This window comes from Prionailurus viverrinus, chromosome C1 (genome assembly GCF_022837055.1).
Source record: "Prionailurus viverrinus isolate Anna chromosome C1, UM_Priviv_1.0, whole genome shotgun sequence".
NCBI classification, from domain to species: Eukaryota; Metazoa; Chordata; class Mammalia; order Carnivora; family Felidae; genus Prionailurus; species Prionailurus viverrinus.
In genome coordinates, this window is record NC_062568.1 from 111,357,819 (window position 1) to 111,377,439 (window position 19,621).

The 19,621-nt window shown below is 42.3% G+C and overlaps 1 protein-coding gene across 7 annotated transcripts in view; it reads right to left on the bottom strand.

Moving 5' to 3' along the window:
- PDE4DIP (phosphodiesterase 4D interacting protein) overlaps window positions 1-19,621 on the bottom strand; it is a 220,405-nt gene that overhangs the window by 157,834 nt on the left and 42,950 nt on the right. For 5 of the 7 annotated variants that reach the window (XM_047869427.1, XM_047869419.1, XM_047869425.1 and 2 more), the window contains exons 2-3: window positions 14,172-14,227; window positions 9,225-9,376 (exon numbers count right to left, since the gene is read on the bottom strand). In XM_047869427.1, coding sequence (XP_047725383.1) covers window positions 9,225-9,376; window positions 14,172-14,227 — 208 coding nt within the window. Of the gene's footprint in view, window positions 1-9,224; window positions 9,380-14,171; window positions 14,228-19,621 lie in introns of all 7 variants that reach the window. The other 2 variants (XM_047869420.1, XM_047869418.1) reach the window with 1 other exon arrangement.

The following is a 19,621-nucleotide window of genomic DNA, read 5'->3' on the forward strand; positions in this document are numbered from 1 at the left end:
CTCGACCAACACCAGCAGAACTTGGTGTTGTTTGTTCATAACTGGTGAACAACCCACCAACCCTGGTTCAACCCAAACAGATTATTTGCTGAGCTTCTACTATCCGGAGGGTGACATATCAATTTATGGCCTCAATTATTTTTCTAGATTTTCAATCATATTTTCTCCATCCTCCTTTAGGAAAGAAATTAAGACTTTCTCTAGGCATCAGAGCTAAGAGCTCGCAGTGGTACCATGAATGATCGTGGTTGCAACGATAAGGCTTTGACCATGAGGAGGAGTGGGTGGGGGGAGATACAGCCAACTTGAACCTCAGTCAGCACTCTAATGCTTCAGCCATGACAAAAAGCGTCCTGTTTCTGAACTCACTATGCTCTCTGGTGCCTTCAGGACTCTTCATGGGTGCCAGCAGTAGCCTGGAACGTCATCACTCTTCACTTCTCACTCAGTGCTGACTTCACTATCTCCAACTTTCCTTAGGACTTGATATTACCTAGTAAACAGAAGCCTATCTGACCCTAAAGCCCAAGGGAGGGCCCCTCCTGGCTGCTTCCACAACATATTGGGTACCTACTCTTATTATTGGAATTACCTGTTTGTCTTGCAAGTTAGAGTTAGAATTTTTCAAGAATAGGAAAGATCTCCTCATTTTTCTTCCAAAAATGAAAATCATTTTACTGATTTTTGTTGCTGTTGCTTTAATAATCATAATAGTACTGCCTGTGGATGGCATCACTCAGAAGTTGCCCAAGCAAAAAAGCTTAGCATCATTCATTCAACCAAAACACAACAAAAAAAAGAAAGAGGCGTGTCTACTCTGAATCAGGCACCACACTCATCAGCGTATCTAATAGTGAAGGAGACAGACCTTGTCCTTGCTATCATGGAGCTCAGATTCTAAAGACAGACCTTGCTTGAACAAAGAAGTCATATTATTAAAGGTAAAAGTACAATGTACTTGGAAGTGTATGAGAGTGACAACCTAGCAGAGGTGGGAATGGAGAGATGGGTTGGTGGGAGCTCACCTTTAGGCTACTCCTTCTGCACTGGTTCTGCGTCCAATCAACAGCTTAGCCCTGTCACTTCTGCTTCTGAAATCTCGTTCTCTTTCACCTATCCATCTCCCCGACTCCTACACCGTCAGCACCACCAGTGGTTGCCTGGAATACTGCACCAGCCTCCTAACTGCCCTCTCTGCCTTAGACTTCATCCTTCCAACCCAGAGTCCATGCAGAAGCCAAAGGGAATTTTCTATAAGGAAAATCTGATCATGTCACCACCTTCTTTGCAAACTTGCAGCAGTTCCCCATTGAGCTCTGTTAAAATTTAAAGGCTTTTACACAAAGCTTTTGCAAAGACCTGCATGCTGGTTTCTCTCTTTCTCTTTCTCTCTCTCTCTCCCCCTCCCTCCAGTTTTGACACTTCTCCACATTCCTTGCACCCATGCCCTAAGGTATATTAACTTTGTCTTTCTCAGCTGAATCTGGAACATTCTTCTTTCTCCCATCCCCAGCCCCTATTGGTGGGTAATTCTTATTCCTCCCCTTCAGTTCCCTGGTTAGATGCAGTTTCCTTTAGGAAACTTGCTCTGAGTCCTCCCACCCCTTCCAAGTGAGTTAGGATCCCCAGCCATATAGTGTAGCTTCCTTAATTATATTACAGTGATTATATTGTTGTAATTAGCTAATCTGGAAAGACAATCAGGGCAGGAACCAGGTTTGCATATTTGTTATTGTATCTGCAGTGCTATGACATTATGTTGTACATAATAAGAACTCTAGAAATATTTGCTGAATGCTTAGAGACAATGAAAACATAATTAAAAATTCAGGTAATACACAAAGTTATAAAGAAGGCAAAACTCACGGCTAAACCCATCACCCAGACATAATCATTATCAATATTTTGGTGTAGATCCTTACAAGCATTTCTATTTTTTTCCTCCCTCAAAAAGAGATTTTATCTCATGTAATATTCAGTCAAATTGTTGTTGTTGTTGTTGTTGTTTTGTTGTTTAATCCTAAATTTGTTATTATGGACCCCTTTCCAACTCAGTACATTGCTCTATGATGTTCTGTTGAACGCATATACCATATTCAAATAATCAACCCTCGCCTTAATCCATCCATCCATCCTTCCTTCCCTCCTTCCTTCCTTCTCCCCTTTCTTCCTTCCCTCCTTTCTTCCTTCCCCCCTTCCCACTTTCCTTCCTTCCTTCCCCCTTCCCTCCCTCCTTCCTTCCCTCTTTTCTTCCTTCCTTCTTTCCTTCCTTCCTTCCTTCCTTCCTTCCTTCCTTCCTTCTCTTTTCTTTCTTTTATTTCTTTACAGTGAGGCAGAAGGAGAGGGAGAAAGAATCGGAAGCAGGCTCCACGCCCAGCACAGAGCCCATCTAGGGCTCCCATCTCACCACCATGAGATTGGGACCTGAGCCAAAATCAAGAATCCAATACTTAACTGACTGAGCCACCCAGGTGCCCCAGATTATTTTAATATTTTATTTATATAAAGAATACTGAAGTATGGGGTGCCTAGATGGCTCAGTCAGTTAAATATCTGACTTCGGCTCAGGTCATGATCTCACAGTTTGTGGGTTTGAGCTCCACATCGGGCTCTGTGCTGACAGCTCAGGGCCTGGAGCCTGCTTTGGATTCTGTGTCTCCCTCTCTCTGCCCCTCCCCTGCTCATGCTCTCTCTCTCTCAAAAATAAATAAAGATTTTAAAAATTTTTTTAAAAATTAAAAAAAAAGAATACTGAAGTAAATGTTCATCCTTAAACACATATCTTTTCATGCAGGAAGCATCTCAACTTCCTTCTATGTATAAGTCCTTGGTGGGGGGTGGAGCGGCTGCCCATGGCCTCAGTGGCTGCTGCGGCCGCATTCAATAGTTATGTACATCGCTGAGAGTCCCATAGGCAGGTGGGGGAGGGGAGCCTGGTTATATCATCATCGCTGCACTGGTGGGCTTTGTACTCTTCCACCCCTGCCATGTACCTGGCTCATGCGTCACGAAGTGTCACACATATTTATACCTGATCGTTGTGCATCTGACAGCTAGAACAGGGCCTGGCGCACAGGCTGCACTCAGGCGCTGAGGGGACGAATGAATGAACAAATAAATGAAATGAATAAGGAGGTCAGCTGTCCGTAGAGAGGCGTGATAAAATTGTGGCTAAGAGCTCAGGTGCTGAAACCAGTACACTTCTGTTCAAATCACAGCTCAAGTGCTTCCCGGCAATCCCCAGGCCTTCTCAGCTTCAATGTCCCTCTCAAAACAAGTGAACATAATGGCTGTACTAACTTCAAAAGGCTGCTACAAGAACTGAGCAGGACAATGCAAGTGAAGTAAGTGAATCCATAGAGCCCTGAACACTGTAAGCACTCAATAGAACTACATGTATCGTGATTTTTATTACTGTTTAATGGAAACTCCTCGGGGTCCACAGGAAGAAATGTAGAGCTTCTCTTCATACAGTGAAGAGAAGAAAACAAGTTCTAATGAGGAAACAGAAAGGAGATGATTTAAAAAATAAGAAGAATGTTTCTCATTGAAATGCCACTTTCTCCACCGAAGTGACTGCCCTTTTCCATGTTGGTAACTATAGCTGTCAGAGTTTTCAGGGTTTTCCAATTTTTTTAACTTCATTCTTTTTATTTTTTAATTTTTTAAAGGTCATTTATTTTTGAGAGAGAGAGACAGAGAGACAGAGAGAGACAGAGCATGAGTGGGGGAGGGAGAGAGGGAGACACAGAATCTGAAGCAGGCTCCAGGCTCTGAGCTGTCAGCACAGAGCCTGATGTGGGGCTCGAACTCATGAACAATGAGATCATAACCTGAGCGCAAGTTGGACACTTAACAAGTCAGATGCTTAACCGACTGAGCCACCCGGGAGCCTCTTTTTAAGGTTATTTTATTAATTATATCACCCAATGTGAGGTAAGATTTATGTTTGTGAAGTTCACACACATATGTACATGCAAATCATAATAAATGTTTTGTCCAAATATTTAGGTTTTATTTAAAAAATTTTTTTTTTCAACGTTTATTTATTTTGGGGACAGAGAGAGACAGAGCATGAACGGGGGAGGGGCAGAGAGAGAGGGAGACACAGAATCGGAAACAGGCTCCAGGCTCTGAGCCATCAGCCCAGAGCCTGACGCGGGGCTCGAACTCACGGAGCGCGAGATCGTGACCTGGCTGAAGTCGGACGCTTAACCGACTGCGCCACCCAGGCGCCCCCAAATATTTAGGTTTTAAAGATATACGCTGGTTTGGCAATTCCCCTAATCTTGTGATATTTCTCCCTCTGTTCCTTTAGATGCTATTTCAACTAAATCTTAATACCTTATCCCCGTATTCAGATTGCACGGCTCTTTGAGAATGGTAACTCCTTTGCATGTCTGTGTTCTCTGCAGCACTCAGAATCATTCCTTTTACTCAGAATTCTTAAGGCAAGAAAAAGAAAGATTGATCTGATACATAATCGTTGGCAATGTTGCTTAGGAATGAAAACATTTCTAAAGCTCTTCAGAACAACTACGGAATCCCTCTGAAAAGTGAGGTTTAAATAGAAAAAAATTCAGGGCACTTGGCTGGCTCAGTGGAGCATGTGACTCTTGATCTTGGGGTTATGAGTTTGAGCCCAATATTGGGTGTGGAGATTACTTAAACATAAAATCTTTTAAAAATAAAAGAAAGAGAAAAACTTCTGTGCTTATGATTGCTCAAAGTTTAGAATTGCCCCCTGCCCTTCCTTGTTCATCTAATAGCTTTCTGAAGGTCTCAAGATGCCAGTGAAAACAAAACCAGGATGCTTGGGGCACTGTGGTTTGGGGAGCATAGATGTCGTGTGTGTGTGTGTGTGTGTGTGTGTGTGTGTATGTATGTGTGTGTGTGTGTGTGTGTGTGTGTTTAAATGAGAATACACTTCACCGGCAACATTCATTTTCCAAGGTTATAATGACAAAGAGACACTGAAAAGGAGCTGGGAATAGCTGGGTCTAAAGGCAGTGGTGGCCCAGATTCACCTAAACTAGAACAGGAAACCCGGACTGCGATAACTCGGATCTCCATAAAGGTAGAAAACCCCCTTTTAGGGCTTTCCTTTTCCTCCATCCCCCACAGACATCAACATCCGAGTGGAAAAATTTGCCAGGATAGGTGGGGCCTCAAAAGGCTGAATCACTGTGGTTGTACTGGGACTGCCAGAGAAAGCTGGCTTCAGACTATAATTAGGCAAACACTGCAGCTGGTTTTGCTGGCATTTTCTTGTTAAACCCCACATTCTTAGAAAATGGGTAAACAGGGGAAGGCAGTGGAGGCCCCCTTAGGACTCGCAGCCACGGACCCCCACCCCTCCGTGGGTTTCGTGTTGGGTAGGCCATTTTGACTCTATCTATGAAACCACCAACGTAACTTCTCCTTCTGTGAATGGTCCTTTCATTTCCCAAGAACCCCAAGAATCCTGGAGCTATTCTGGCTCCGCCACTTTCTACCTGTACAGCTTTATACAAGTTATTTGAGGCTTAGTCTCCTCACAACTCTAATGGCTATAACATCTACCTCATAAGTTAGGAAAAATGAACTGAAAAACAGCTGGAATAAGATATGTTAAGTGTATAAAAAGTGCCTGATATACAATAAACACTGAATAAATGTTATTTATTATTATTAGCTACTATTACGATCTTAATAAGTCTTGTCGAATATTTCAAAAGGTCTCTTACTCTACAATTTTATCACCCCAGTTTAGGTGAAAAACTGTCTTCCTTTAAACTCATTACAAATAAACGTACTTTTCTTGACTTCTCAGTTTCCTATCCTAACCAATCAATTAATACATCAACTTACTATGAATACATCCAGCGATTACTAAGGGGAGGCTGGGGGAAATACAAATTCAACAGAATTGGCTGGAGGAAAATAGGGAAGGAAAATCCAAATCCAAGAAGTTTAACTGAGTTGATGAGCATTTACTGAGCACTTACTATACACTGGCATTATACTATGTTCTCAAAACTAGAAGGGTACACATAAGGGGTGTTTTCTTGAGGAGCTTAGAGTCAGGGTAATGTTTTGAGACTGCAGAATCAGGGAAGGCATCCTAAAACAAGAGAAAATGGTACTTGAGCTGAAACTTGAAGGATGAGTAGGCTTGAACTAGGTGAAGAATAGGAGAGAAAGGGTATTCTAGGCAGAGGGAACCACCAGAACAAAAACTCAGAAGTATGAAACAGCTTAGGGGCATGTGAGTGGCTCAGTCTGTTGAGTGTCAACTTTGGCTCGGGTTATGATCTCTTGGTTCATGAGTCTGAGCCTGCATGGGGCTCTGCTGATGGCTCAGAGCCTGCTTCAGATTCTGTATCTCCCGCTCTCTCTCTGCCCCTCCCCTGCTTTTGTGCGCTCATGCGCTCTCTCTCTCTCTCTCTCTCTCTCTCAAAAATAAATAAATATTGTTTTTAAAAAGTACGAAATAGCTTTGAATTGCAAATAGCTCAGAATTAATGGAGCAAAAAGCACGTGATGGGGAATATTGGGAAATAAAGGAGATTTACAGTTTACTTAGAGAAGATGATACCACACTCTGCTCATCTAAGTTGGAGGAGCTAATGGTTCCAGCCCCATGACCACCATACTTTAACCAGGTGAGCTCCCAACCTAGAAATTACTCACTATTTTAGGTCACAAAAATGATGAGTTTTTTCGGCCCACATTAGGAGACACTGGGTAAGTTCCTTTGTTACTCTTGGTGCCTTTATTTCCTCACTTGTAAATTGGGGTGGTAATTCTGCTTCTTCACAGGGCTGTGGTAAGCATTAAATGAGAGAATACTACACACACTTAGAACAGCACGTGACGCATAGAAAGCGATCGGCATATGCTAGCTAGTACCATCCCGTGTTGCTCTGGTCTCGCTCATCCCAGACACGCTGGGGGTGGGGTGGACGTGGTAACCCGTGAGAAAGCACATAGGAAGGAGTCTGGATGTAAAATATCACTGATCCAATCACCTGTCAGGATCTATGATCATGGTACACAGACTCTATGGCACTAAAAAAGTCAAAATTTCTATGAGCCCTGGCAACGACCTTTCTGACAAAATGTGTGTCATAGCCTCATCATTTATTTATTACTTGACACACAGCGGGTGAGATTTGAAATATCCCTTATTCGCCTTTTCTCTGCATCCTCTTGGTTTCTGTCAGTGGTTCCCGGCACTGAGAAGTGAGGACTGATCTGCTATCTCAGAGCAGGCTGGGAAGAGGAAGGACTTGGGAGGCCAAACCTGAGGAGTCAGCTGACCTCTGGTCGGGGCCCAGGTCAGCCTGTTCGTTTCCCTGTGCCCACCGCATCCGGCCACTCGTTCCCTCAGCAGTGACTCCCTTACTTCTGTATTCCAAATCACCTCTCAACCAAAAGGAACAGGCCCACAGACTCTTTCAGAGAGCATCCCACACAGCTTTGGGAAGCACTGCCACTCTGCTCATCCATTCTGCATTGCAGCAGATGCAAAAGGTGAAAAAAGAGGAGGGGTTGTTAGCACCCCCTCTCTCACCACCAGCACCACATAGCTGTTCAGAGGTTTAGTGTTCAAAACCACTTAATATTCCTGCAAGCTCTGTGTCTTTTAAAAACAAAAAAACAAAAAACAAAACAAAAAAACCCCACAACACTACCCATGACAACTGAGGAAAAAAACAAAACAAGAAAACCCCCAAAACAACAACGACAACCCCCTCCCCCCAAAAAAAACCCTCAACACTAACAGTAGGCTGTTTCGTTCTCGGGCAGGTTTTATATTGACCATATTCCTTTTTTTAATTTTTTTTTTTAATGTTTATTCATTTTTGAAAGACAGAGAGACAGAGCACAAGCAGGGGTGGGGCAGAGAGAGAGGGGGACACAGAATCCAAAACACACTCCAGGCTCCGAGCTGTCAGCACAGAGCCAGACGCGGGGCTCGAACTCACAAACCACGAGATCAACCTTGGGTTGAGGCCAAGTCAGACGCTCAACCGACTGAGCCACCCAGGCGCCCCAGTATTGAGCATATTTCTTTGTCCACAGGAATATCTGGTAAGATGTACATTAGATCCTCGGGAAGCATTTCTGTTCACAAATTGAGGCAAGACAGGGTAAACCCATGTCAATCCTGTTTTATTCACCTTTTTTTGAAAATAGAAGTTTATTACTTTATGTCAAAAGCTATCAATCCAAAAAATGAAAGAAACCCACCCACAAATCTAAGGGCATATGTATACAGTGTTCATATGTGGCCTGATCCATGGGCAACCCCCAGGGGGCACCAAAGAGCTATTTCTTTTTTTAGCACATTGGTGTAAGAAATCCTGTGTGCTCTTTCCAGGCCATACAAATCCCAGAAGACAGGTTCTATTATACAGACTTCCTGGGGTCAATCCAGGGGACAGGGAGGTGGGGACTTGTATTACATTATCAGTAATTTGGCTCCTGTCCAAATCTAAGGATAAACCTATCAAGACACAGAGCACTTCAAGAGTTGAATCAGAAGTTGTAAGCAACAATGCCAGATTCTTTTTTGAGAAGCAAATGGTTGTGGCTGAGGCCACCTTATACTGCAGACAGTATCCAGAGATCTAGAGTGGTTCAAGCCAGCCACTGAGAATATAATGCCAATTAAACTATGTCCCCTAAGCGCACTATGGTCCAGTTATAGATTCTCAGGGTGCCATTTAAACTTCCTGAATTTATTTGAGAAGTAAACCAGGGGTAAAAATGGTAAGACAGAATCATTGCTACAGGCAATTGTCCATGAACCAGAGTGCTCAGGGCATAGCAAATAACACATACGTTTATTGGGACATCTGCTCTTTTTTTTTTTTTTAAGAGTTTTAATTTATTTTTTTTAATGTTTATTTATTTTTGAGAGAGAAAGAGAAAGGGTACAAGCAGGGGAGGGGCAGAAAGAGAGGGAGACAGAGGATCCGAAGTGGGCTCTGAATTGACAGCATACAGCCCAATGTATCCACGAACCGTGAGATCACGACCTAAGCTGAAGTCAGACGCTTAACCGACCGAGCCACCCACGCCCCCTTGGGACATATGCTCTTAAAAGAGACATCATACTGGTTGGTATAAGAATGGCCACAATCCAGACTAAGCCATGGGTCATATGTTTATGAGACATCACTATCCCTTGGTGCTCCTTCTAATTGGGATAACAATTATTCACCCACGTGACTTACCTTCTCAAAGTCTCGAAGAGCCTGGGTCTGCACCTGAGGGGGTTTTTCAAATGCTCTCAAGGAAGGCATCTGTCCAAAGGGGATCTTCTCACCACTTCTCCAACTCTGTGACTGCACTGGAGGGCCTCGATCTTTAGTGTCACTAAGAAAAGCTGCTGGTAAAACAGAACAACAAAAAATTGTATACAACAGTGGCATTATGATCCTTCTAACCAGCACCATCCAGCAGAATTTGGTTTCCACAAAGTACAAACCAATTCTGGGCCACACGGAAACAGTTCACATAAAGTAGTGTGTGGCTGATCATATTAATACTGGTCCCCAGTGAAACGCACTAGTCCATGTTTGTGCCCCTTTGTAATTGGAGGCTTTTGCTACTCTATGGAGAAGTGGAGCCTATTTCTCCAGCCCTTGGATCTGGGTTGGCTTAGTGACTTGCTTTGACTGAGAGAATATGATGAAAATGCCACTGTATGAATTCTAGAGACTAAGTCTTGAGAGACCATGCATTTGTTCTTGTCTTCTTAGAGCCCCAAGACCACCCTACTGTGAAGCAGCCCAGTTTGCCCTCCTGGAGGAGGAAAGGCCAAAGACAGAGGGAATGGAGATGCCCCAGCTGACAGCCAGTCACCGAATGCCAGACATGTGAGTAAACCATCTATGGACTCTCAACCCCAGTCAAGCTCTCAAAAGATTGCAGCTATTTGAGTAATCCCAAGTGAGACCAACAGAGGAAATGCCCAGTTTGTCAACACACAAGGCTGTGAGAAATAATAAATCATTGTTGTTTTAAGCCCCAGGTGGGCAAACTTTTTTTTAAAGGGCCAGATAGTAAATATTTTAGGCTCGTGGATCATACCATCTCTGTCAGAGCTAGTCACCTCTGCTCTTGCAGCTCAAAATAGGCACAGACAATACGTAACTGAACGAGCATGACTGTGTTGCTATAAAACTTTATTTATAAAAACTGGCAATTGGCCCATGGGCTGCAGTTTGTTGACACCTGTTTTTTTGGTTTTTTTTTTAATTTTTCTTTTTAACGTTTATTTATTTTTGAGGCAGAGAGAGACAGAACATGAATGGGGGAGGGTCAGAGAGAGAGAGGGAGACACAGAATCTGAAACAGGCTCCAGGCTCTGAGCGGTCAGCACAGAGCCCGACGTGGGGCTCGAACTCACAGACTGCGAGATCATGACCTGAGCCGAAGTCGGACGCTTAACTGACTGAGTCACCCAGGCGCCCCTGTTGACACCTGTTTTAAGCCACTAAGTTTTAGGGTGATTTGGCACATGACGAAAGAAGACTGAAATAGCTTCTCTTTTAAAAAAAAAAAATCAAGCTACTAGCTAAGAGGTGTTTCTACAAAAATATTTCGGGTCATTATTTAAGAATAGTAACAATTATTACAACCAACATCTTTAACAGGCATTACAGGTTACAAAGTAGTTTCACATGAATTATTTCGTTTATAAAATTACTACCCCAAGTGAAATAGACTGATGCGATTATTAAATCCATTTTACTATGAGTTAATAAAGGTTCAGAAAGTTTGCATGACCAAGATCACAATGCTAAAGAGTGGCAGAACCAGTCCTATGTTCTCTTCACTCAACCTTCCGAGCGGTCGGCTAATACTGTTAATTTAGGAGCAAAGGGAATCATCACAGGTCTAAGAGTTGAGGGAAAACAGGGCAGGGGGTAGAAATGCAATAATTCTGTTAATTAAAGGAAGAATTGCCCTAGGAAAAGCTGCTGCTAACCCCATGCCTGCCTTTGTGAAGTACCACTGTGGGAGCAAGAAATCAGGGCTTCCTAGAAGCAGAGTACACAGAAGACCTCAGACTGAGGTGGACTTAGGGATGTAGACTCAGGTCGAAGACATGGAAAAATACACCTTTTCATGGTTGGCAGAAGGAAACAATGATCCTTTATTACGAACATTCTTTTTTTTAAGACAGAGAGAATGCTCTGTCTATCCACTGAGCTCCATAGATGGCATCAGTGCAAGTAAGAGCAAAATGGGCTCTGAAGAAAAATTAACTAGACACACACACACATATGGACAAATGAACCAAGAGGCAAAATGTCATCATATGCTTTTTCTGTCCTTTCCCTTTCTTTCTTTTCTCTTTCCTTCCTTCCTTGTACATCCTTATCTCCTTTGTCAAAAACTAACTGACCATATATGCATGGCCACCAAAATCAAAGGCAACAAAAGCAAAAATAAACAAGTGAGGCTACATCAAACTAAAAAGCTTCTGCTCACAAAGGAAACCATTAAGAATGAAAAGGCAAGCCATGGGATGGGAGAAAATATCCCTCCCTCCCTCTTTCTTTTTCCTTCTGCAAACTTGCCAGAAAGAGCACAAGAAAAAGCCTCTAGATATTTCAATCAACTCGGAATTTGTTCTCTGCTAAGAAAAGACAGAAAAAGAGTAGGAAGACAGAAAGGATCAGGAAAATGATGGCGAGGAGAAAAATGAAGACAATAAAAGATGAAGAAGAAAATAATGATGAGGGGCGCCTGGGTGGCGCAGTCGGTTAAGCGTCCGACTTCAGCCAGGTCACTATCTTGCGGCCCGTGAGTTCGAGCCCCGCGTCAGGCTCTGGGCTGATGGCTCAGAGCCTGGAGCCTGTTTCCGATTCTGTGTCTCCCTCTCTCTGCCCCTCCCCCGTTCATGCTCTGTCTCTCTCTGTCCCAAAAATAAATAAATGTTGGAAAAAAAAAATTAAAAAAAAAAAAAAAAAAGAAAATAATGATGAGAGACAGGGTGATTCCAGTGCAGTTTTTTTTTTTTTTTTCATGCCGAAAAGTATTTAACTCCCTTTTACATCACTGGTTTTAAAGAAAAAAAGGTTGAAATGTAAGGCCACATGATTTGTTTTTAAAATGGACACTGTACAGTGTCTTCATTTTTGTAAAGTTAACATAGTATCAGGTGTGTCTTCAGATCACTGTCTTTTTGTTTAAAATTTATTTTATTATCTTTTTAATATTTGTATGTTCATTTTGAGAGAGCGAGCATTGTAATGGGGGGAGGCGCAGGGAAGAGGGAGAGAGAGAATCTCAAGCCGACTCTGAGCCATCAGTGCAGAGTTGATGTGGGGCTTGGTTTCATGAACCACGAGATCACGACCTGAGCCGAGATCGACAGTCAGATGCTTAACTGATTGAACCACCCAGGCGCCCTAATTTTTTTAAAGTAATCTCTATACCCAACACAGGGCTCAAACTCACAACCCTGAGATCAAGAGTAGGATGCTCCACAGACTGAGTCAGCCAGGTGCCCCTACATATCCCTATCCTTACTGGTATTCTCAATAGCCACTCATCTTGCCTGGTAGAGTAGAGGGTTTTAAAATGGAACAGAAATTTAAAGCAGGTTTTATTGGTACACAGCACAAATTAGTTATGGATAGAGGTAGTATTCTGTTTCCATATTCAGCTGTCTTTGATTCAGCTTGTACAAAATAATTGTTGTTCTTTTAATTATAGAACAGTCTGTGCTTGCAAATTAATAATAATTATAGTAATAGCAAGGTTGCACCTGTTTTGTTGATATTGTGATATTTCTAAGTAAATGCAAATAAATGCTTTACTTAAGAGAAACTGGAAAAGAATTATTTTTCCCACAATCAGTTGAAATTAAATAGGCTACCGAATGGAAGAAAATTTGATGAAACAGAACAATACATTACAGTTAGATCAGTGGGATGTGATGGAGGGAAAAGAGTCTTTGAAGCTTGGATATGAATTCTCACCACTTGCCAATTGTGGGAATTCAGGCAAATCTCTTAGTTTTGCTCAGCTTCACTGTCACTGTGAAAGTGGGAATAAATAATACCTCACAGAGCTCTTATAAGAGTTAAAAGAAACAATAAGCATCTTCTCTACCCTTCCATTTTTGCCCTACTCCTTTGAGTTTTCACTGCAAAATGGAGGCTCTTGATGTTCAAAATGAGTATAGTAGACCCTTGGAATTTGTAGACTTAGCATATACAATTACAAATGCTAATTGTAAGTGTCTGAAATCCTTAACACATTCAAATTAAAAACTTTTTCCATGCTGTGCATGTGAACCATCTGGGCTTCAAGGCTGGAACGAAAAAGGCAAACGACTTAGCGAAGGAGGCAGAACCCTTAAGTGATTCAAGGTTCTTGTGAAAAATGCTCCCCTAAAGAGAACTATCTTCACTTTGGTTTCATAATTCAGGTAAATCCCTAGATCATGTTAGTTCAGTAATTATGTGATATTATTATGAATACATTAATAACAACAATATTTACTGGGTGTTTATTCCTTTATAAGTCTACAATAAGAGTTTTTCTCATTTAATCTCACTTATGACGTTGACACTATTATTATACCCATTTAAATGGTATGCAAGTAGGGATTTAATTTTAGTGGCAGAATCTATTCTAATCATTTCACAAGTGACTTTAACCTTGGAATTACAGAATCGTAATTTCAATTATGATTTCCTGTGCTGTGCTGGGAAGGTGGGGAATCACATGTTATAGTGGTAGGTGCAAATCTGGAAATTCACGAAAAGTCTGAGAATATTGCTATGCTTAATTTATTTTATTTATGTGTTTATTTAAGTTTGTTTATTTGAGAGGTGGGGGGGGGGGCGGGGGGGGAGAGAAGAGAATCCCAAGCAGGCTCTGCACTGTCAGCACAGAACCTGACACAGGCCTCGAACTAAAGTGAGACCATTACCAGAGCCAAAATCAAGAGTCAGATGTTTAAGTGACTGAGCCACCCAGGTGCCCCTGCCATGATGAATTTAAGGGTCCATAATCTGAGGGAATTACGATCAGCAGGAAACCAGAATTTATCAATACCCACAGCCTCCTTACCACGACCAAGAATTTATCAAGGTCAGACCCACAGCCTCCTTACCATGACCAAGAATTTGTCAAGGTAAGACCCACAGCCTCCTTACCTGCTACATGACATGTTCTGGATACCATCTCCCCTTCATCCTCTGCAAAATAATCTCTGTGGAGAGAAACATATTGTTAATTAATGAGATACCCTTAGAGTCCCCAGTCCCTGAGGTGGCAAGACACCGACATTCTGTTTTCATTTATTTCTCCACAAGTATTTATTAAGCTCCTACCATGGATTAAGGACAGTGTTAGGTGTTGGAGATACAAAGACAAACCCCACAGGAAGGTTCCTATCCTGGGTAAGAACATGTAAAGATAGCCATTGAACATACAATTCCATTATGAGAAAACAGCAAAGACCCTGAGTCAGGAAGGAAGTTAACTTGTTGGAAGAACAGAGAAAACCAGTGTTGCCACCAGACCGTGCAGGACCTTGTGGGATACAGTAAGGACAGAGAGTTTTGTGTGAAGGGCATTGGGAAACCACTGAAGGATTTTAGGTGAGGGAATGAGTGGTAAGTGACCAGATTTTGATTTTAAATAGATCATCCTGGCTGCCGAGTGAGACTGTGTGGAGGGGATAAAAGTGGATGGGAAACGCAAGAAGTTGTGATGGTTTTAACTAAAAGAAGCAGAGATGTAGATAAGCAAAAAAATCCAACGTATGTTTAGGAAGTAGACTTGGAAAAACAGATAAAAGTCTATTAATGGGGGGCGCTTGGGTGGCTCAGTCAGTTAAGTGTCTGACTCGATTTTGGCTCACAGTTCATGAGATCAAGCCCCACATGAGGCTCTGCACTGACACACATGCACACACATGCACACACATGCACTCACACACATGCACACACAGACACACTCTCAAAATAAATAAATGAACATTTTTTTTTAAGTCTATTAATGGTAACGTTAAAACCACAGTTCAGTAGAAAGATGTGTATTTGTCCAGCACAGTGAATTAAGGTCACCAGACCTAGCAGAGAAGGGAAATTTTTTTTCAAGATGTATTCAACAAATACTTGTCAGGCACCTACTATGTTTTTAGGCACTGTTTTAGGCAGCATGAATATAGCAGTGAACAAAAAGGACAAAAATGCCTGCACTCATGGAAGTTAGAGTAAGGGGAAGCAAAAAGTAAACTGTTTAGAGCAACTGGATACAAGTGCTAAGAAAAATTGAAGTGGGGGATGGGGATAGGGAGTCCTGGAGATATGGGCAGGAGGAAGGGATTGCAATTCTCAGTAGGCAAAGTTTCTCTGAGAAGCAATAGGGTATTTGGGGAAAGAGTCTTCTAAGCAGAGAACATCAAACACAAAGGTTCACAGGAGGGAGCATGCCAGAGTGTTTGGGAGCAGAAAGGAGGCCAGTGAGGCGGGGCAGAGCGAGCACATGGTGAGGAAGGAGGAGGAGGGAAGGTCAAGGAAGTAACAGCAAGGCTGTGCAGGGGGCAGATTGTAAAAGCCTTTCAGGCTGTACTGAAGCATTTGGCCACTGGAATCCTGTGAGTCAAAAAGGGGGTTGAACTGAGTGATGAATGTTTTAAAAGGGCTAGCTACTGTTTTGACAAGGGACTAGATGCGGAAGGCAGAAACAGGAAGACAATTGCAATAATCCTACGGGGTGATGCCTTAAACCCTTGGGTGCACCCAGTAAGTTGTTCCAAAAAGAATCGTGTAGACAGAGGTGTAGAGGGCTTCTCAGGAAGGCGGAAGAGAGACTGGCATTTGTTTAGAAATTCTTGTCCTTCCTTCTCTGCCTCAAGGCTGGATGTTGGCATGAATCTTCATTTTGTTAAGTTCCAGATGGACATCAAAGTACCAGACAAGGCATGCTGGACTACACACACCACCTGGCGATTTTTGTATTATTCAAAAGCAGATCACCAGCTTGTGGTTCTTCCGGGTCGTCTGCCTCTTTCCCTTCTCTATCCATTAAAAACTTTCCACAAGAGTGAACAATTAAAGAGATGAACGTACTAGTTACAAACTCCCCTCTGTTGTAATAAAGTAGGGGAAGGATACTGAAGCCATCAACCAGAACATTGTCTTGAAAAATTTGAAAAACTTACACTTAACTGTTGTTATGCAGCCATTGGATGGATTCCTTTATATTCTCAGCCTACAGACTTAGGTAGATGACAGTGTTTGTGTCATCAGGAACATGGTCATTCCTCAGGCCAAATTCAACCCAGCCAAAATGTTTTATTTGGTCAGCACAGGGTTGACCCACTCTTAACTTCTCTTTAGAAAATGAATGGGTCTAGGGGCATCTGGGTGGCTCAGTCGGTTGAGTGTCCGACTTCGGCTCAGGTCATGATCTTGTGATTTGTGGGTTGGAGTCCCGCATCAGGCTCTGTGCCAACAGCTCAGAGCCTGGAGCCTGTTTCGGTTTCTGTCTCCTTCTTTTTCTCCCCTCCCCCACTTGGGTTTGTTTTCTCTCTCTCTCTCTCTCTCTCTCAAAAGTAAATAAACATTAAAAAAGAAAATGAATGGGTCTAGCAACACTGGGCCTGCCTTCCCACATAGGGGTCAACGTATCACCTTTCAACAGAACATGTCTTCTCCAGTCTGTCACAGTCCCTGTCCTTCCTATCTTTGTAGTCCCAGCTCACATACTCACTTTTGATACCCTCCTGGCTTCTGTGTAGGTCTCTGAGGCTGTTACCCTGGTACAGATCAAATGCAGACAGAATTTCATTTCTGCTTTAACACATAATCTTGAGAATGGATAAGGCATACGTGATATATATATATACACACACACACACACACACACACACACACACACACACACACACAATGGAATATTATGCAGCCATAAGAAGGATGAGATCTTTCCATGTGAGACAACATGGATGGAGCTAGAAGGTCTTATACTAAGTGAAATAAATGGGAAAGACAAAGACAATATGATCTCACTCATATGAGGAATCTAAAAACACACACACACACAAATGAAAAAAACAAGCAAAACACAGAATCAGACCTATAAATACAGAGAAAAAAGCGATGGTCGCCAGAGGGGAGGGGGCAAAATGGGTGGAAGTGAGTGGCAGATACAGGCTTCTAGTTAAGAAATGAATAAGTCATGGGGATAAATGGTACCGTATAGGGAAGATAGTCAACGATATTATAATGGCAATGTGTGGAGACAGCTGCTACACTTGTGACAAACTTGTTGAATCACTATGTTGTACATCTGAAACTAATATAACATTGTATATCAACCACACTCAAATAAAATTTTAAAAAGACTGACTTGAGTAACCTAGTTTCTTCAGCGTGCAATTCACTAATCTATGCTGATGAACCACTAACACTGGCTTATAAATCACTTTTACCTCTTGGGCTTCAGTTTCCTCAAATATTTGTAAAGGAACTACATGGATTTTTCTAAGGTCCTTTGCAGTCATTATGCAGTTCTATTCTAATAGATGCTTAACCATAAAGCCCATTTTAATACTTTCCAAGGATCTGGGGGACTGTCTGGACATGATCTTGTTTAATCCTCTTTGCTCTGAAGATTCCACACTCCAGATCAGAAGCAGGTGACAACAAGGCAAGGTGTACAGGCCCCATGAGATACCCCACCTTCTGCAGCCCCAACCCACACGTACTCTGAGCTAGCTGCCTGCCCACTAGGAATCAGTAAGTGTCAGGGCAGAGAGGTCACTTTGGATGGGCACTGAGTTAATGGGCATACTTACAATCTCAGGAGATTTTTTAAAAATCACTTTAACTCTATTAACAGCTCAAGTTCCCTCTCTTATTGCCCAAGAGTGGGGCTCATCATCTGCTCCAAAAGGTTAGGAAGGAATTTGATGCTCCCCCAGGGAAGGGGAGTGCTCACAGTGAAGAAACACAGGGTATATGTCTAGGGGACTGCAATCTGTGACAACAGCAGATAAACCAAAGTGCAAAGAGAACTGAGGTATGCTAGAGACAGACTCCAAGCTGGGTCATACACACACACCCACATGCACATGTACACTGCTTTGTGAAGCAGTAATATATGTTGGTAAATTCTTCCATATTACCCAAATCTGGAAAAAACTTGTATGTCCTTGTCCTAGTTGCTCGAACTGAAGTGTTTGTAGGTTTATTTTTTAACATCAGCCCATGGATGACTCATGCTCAGCTAGCATATGGTTCATTAAAGCACTCATAGCTCTCCAGCATAGATGTACATATATAATCTTTCTCCCAAGATACTTTTACCTTACATGGTGCTTTTCCTGTATAAATGAGCCATGCTTTCCCTCAATGAGCCTTATCCTTTCTCTCCCTCTACCTCATCAATCTGTCAATACTGATACCAATGCCACTAACGTTACAATTATTAATTTTGCCAAGCCACTCTCTTGCTTAATTTGAAGAACCAAGCATTTTCCAAGTACAACCCACCCACAAGCTGTTCACCCACTTAATTTCCGCATGGTATATTGCCCACGCTTTCTTGATTTGCTGTTAAGCAGCTAAGAAGATATTGGACCCAAACAACACATCGACATTCAATATCCCACATTACTAGCTTTTCCTAGTTTTCCAGGATGGTCAGGTTGACTATAATCAGAAAATAATTGATTCTCTCAAAGCCATCTGCTGCACTCTGATACTCTGCTGCTATCAAACTGTGCTCTGATGATTTTTTTCCAGTAATTTCCTAAATATAGTAGTTTCAATTATGTAAGGAATATCCAAGCACTCAATTTTGCTTTCCTTTGCTTGCAAATGGCCTCACTGACATAGCTCCTTTCTAAAATGTAAGCAGCTGGTCCTGCTTTCTCTCCTAACAGTGTGGGGAGGGGTAGAAACGTGGGTCCTTCCTCCTTACCAAGGGGTAACACGACAATGGAGCCTGCAGAGAGATATTTTCTGTAGGGAAGTCATGACTTTCCCTTGCAAACTGCATATTTGGGGTTATTGTCTCATATTTTGGTCTGTTTAATTTGTGGACCCAGAAGAGCAATGCATCTTGTTAACGGACCATATCATTCACAAGCAATGGCAAATGGCAACCATAGGCCTTTACCATTACAAAGTAGGATGTGCAACACATCTTTGACAGTATGAGACAGTGGTATCCCAGGACCACAGTCACCCCCCAAACTATTTCTAAGGAGCTGATGCCTGTCCAGTCCCCATTACCTTCTCCTTCGTCTCACCTAGTAAAATGTTTAACCTACGGGTATTTCTTCCCATAGGGGTATCCAAACTCCCAAAGCGGCAGTTATTTTTAGGTCCTCCCCCCAGGGCAATCACTTCCAACACGCAGTCTGGGCCCCCTCCTTCATTACTCACCACCACTCTTGCTTAAGATCTCTAAACCTGCAGACAAAGGCCATCTCTTGGAGGCATTTTCTATCTTTCAGACTTCTTTGTATATGGATTTTTTTTAAGTATAAACAAAAATTCAGAAGGGGGAAACAATCTGCTATAACAGTACTTAGAGCAAAAACCTGGGCCTTGACACTGTTTATAGGGTTTTTCATTCCACCTTATAA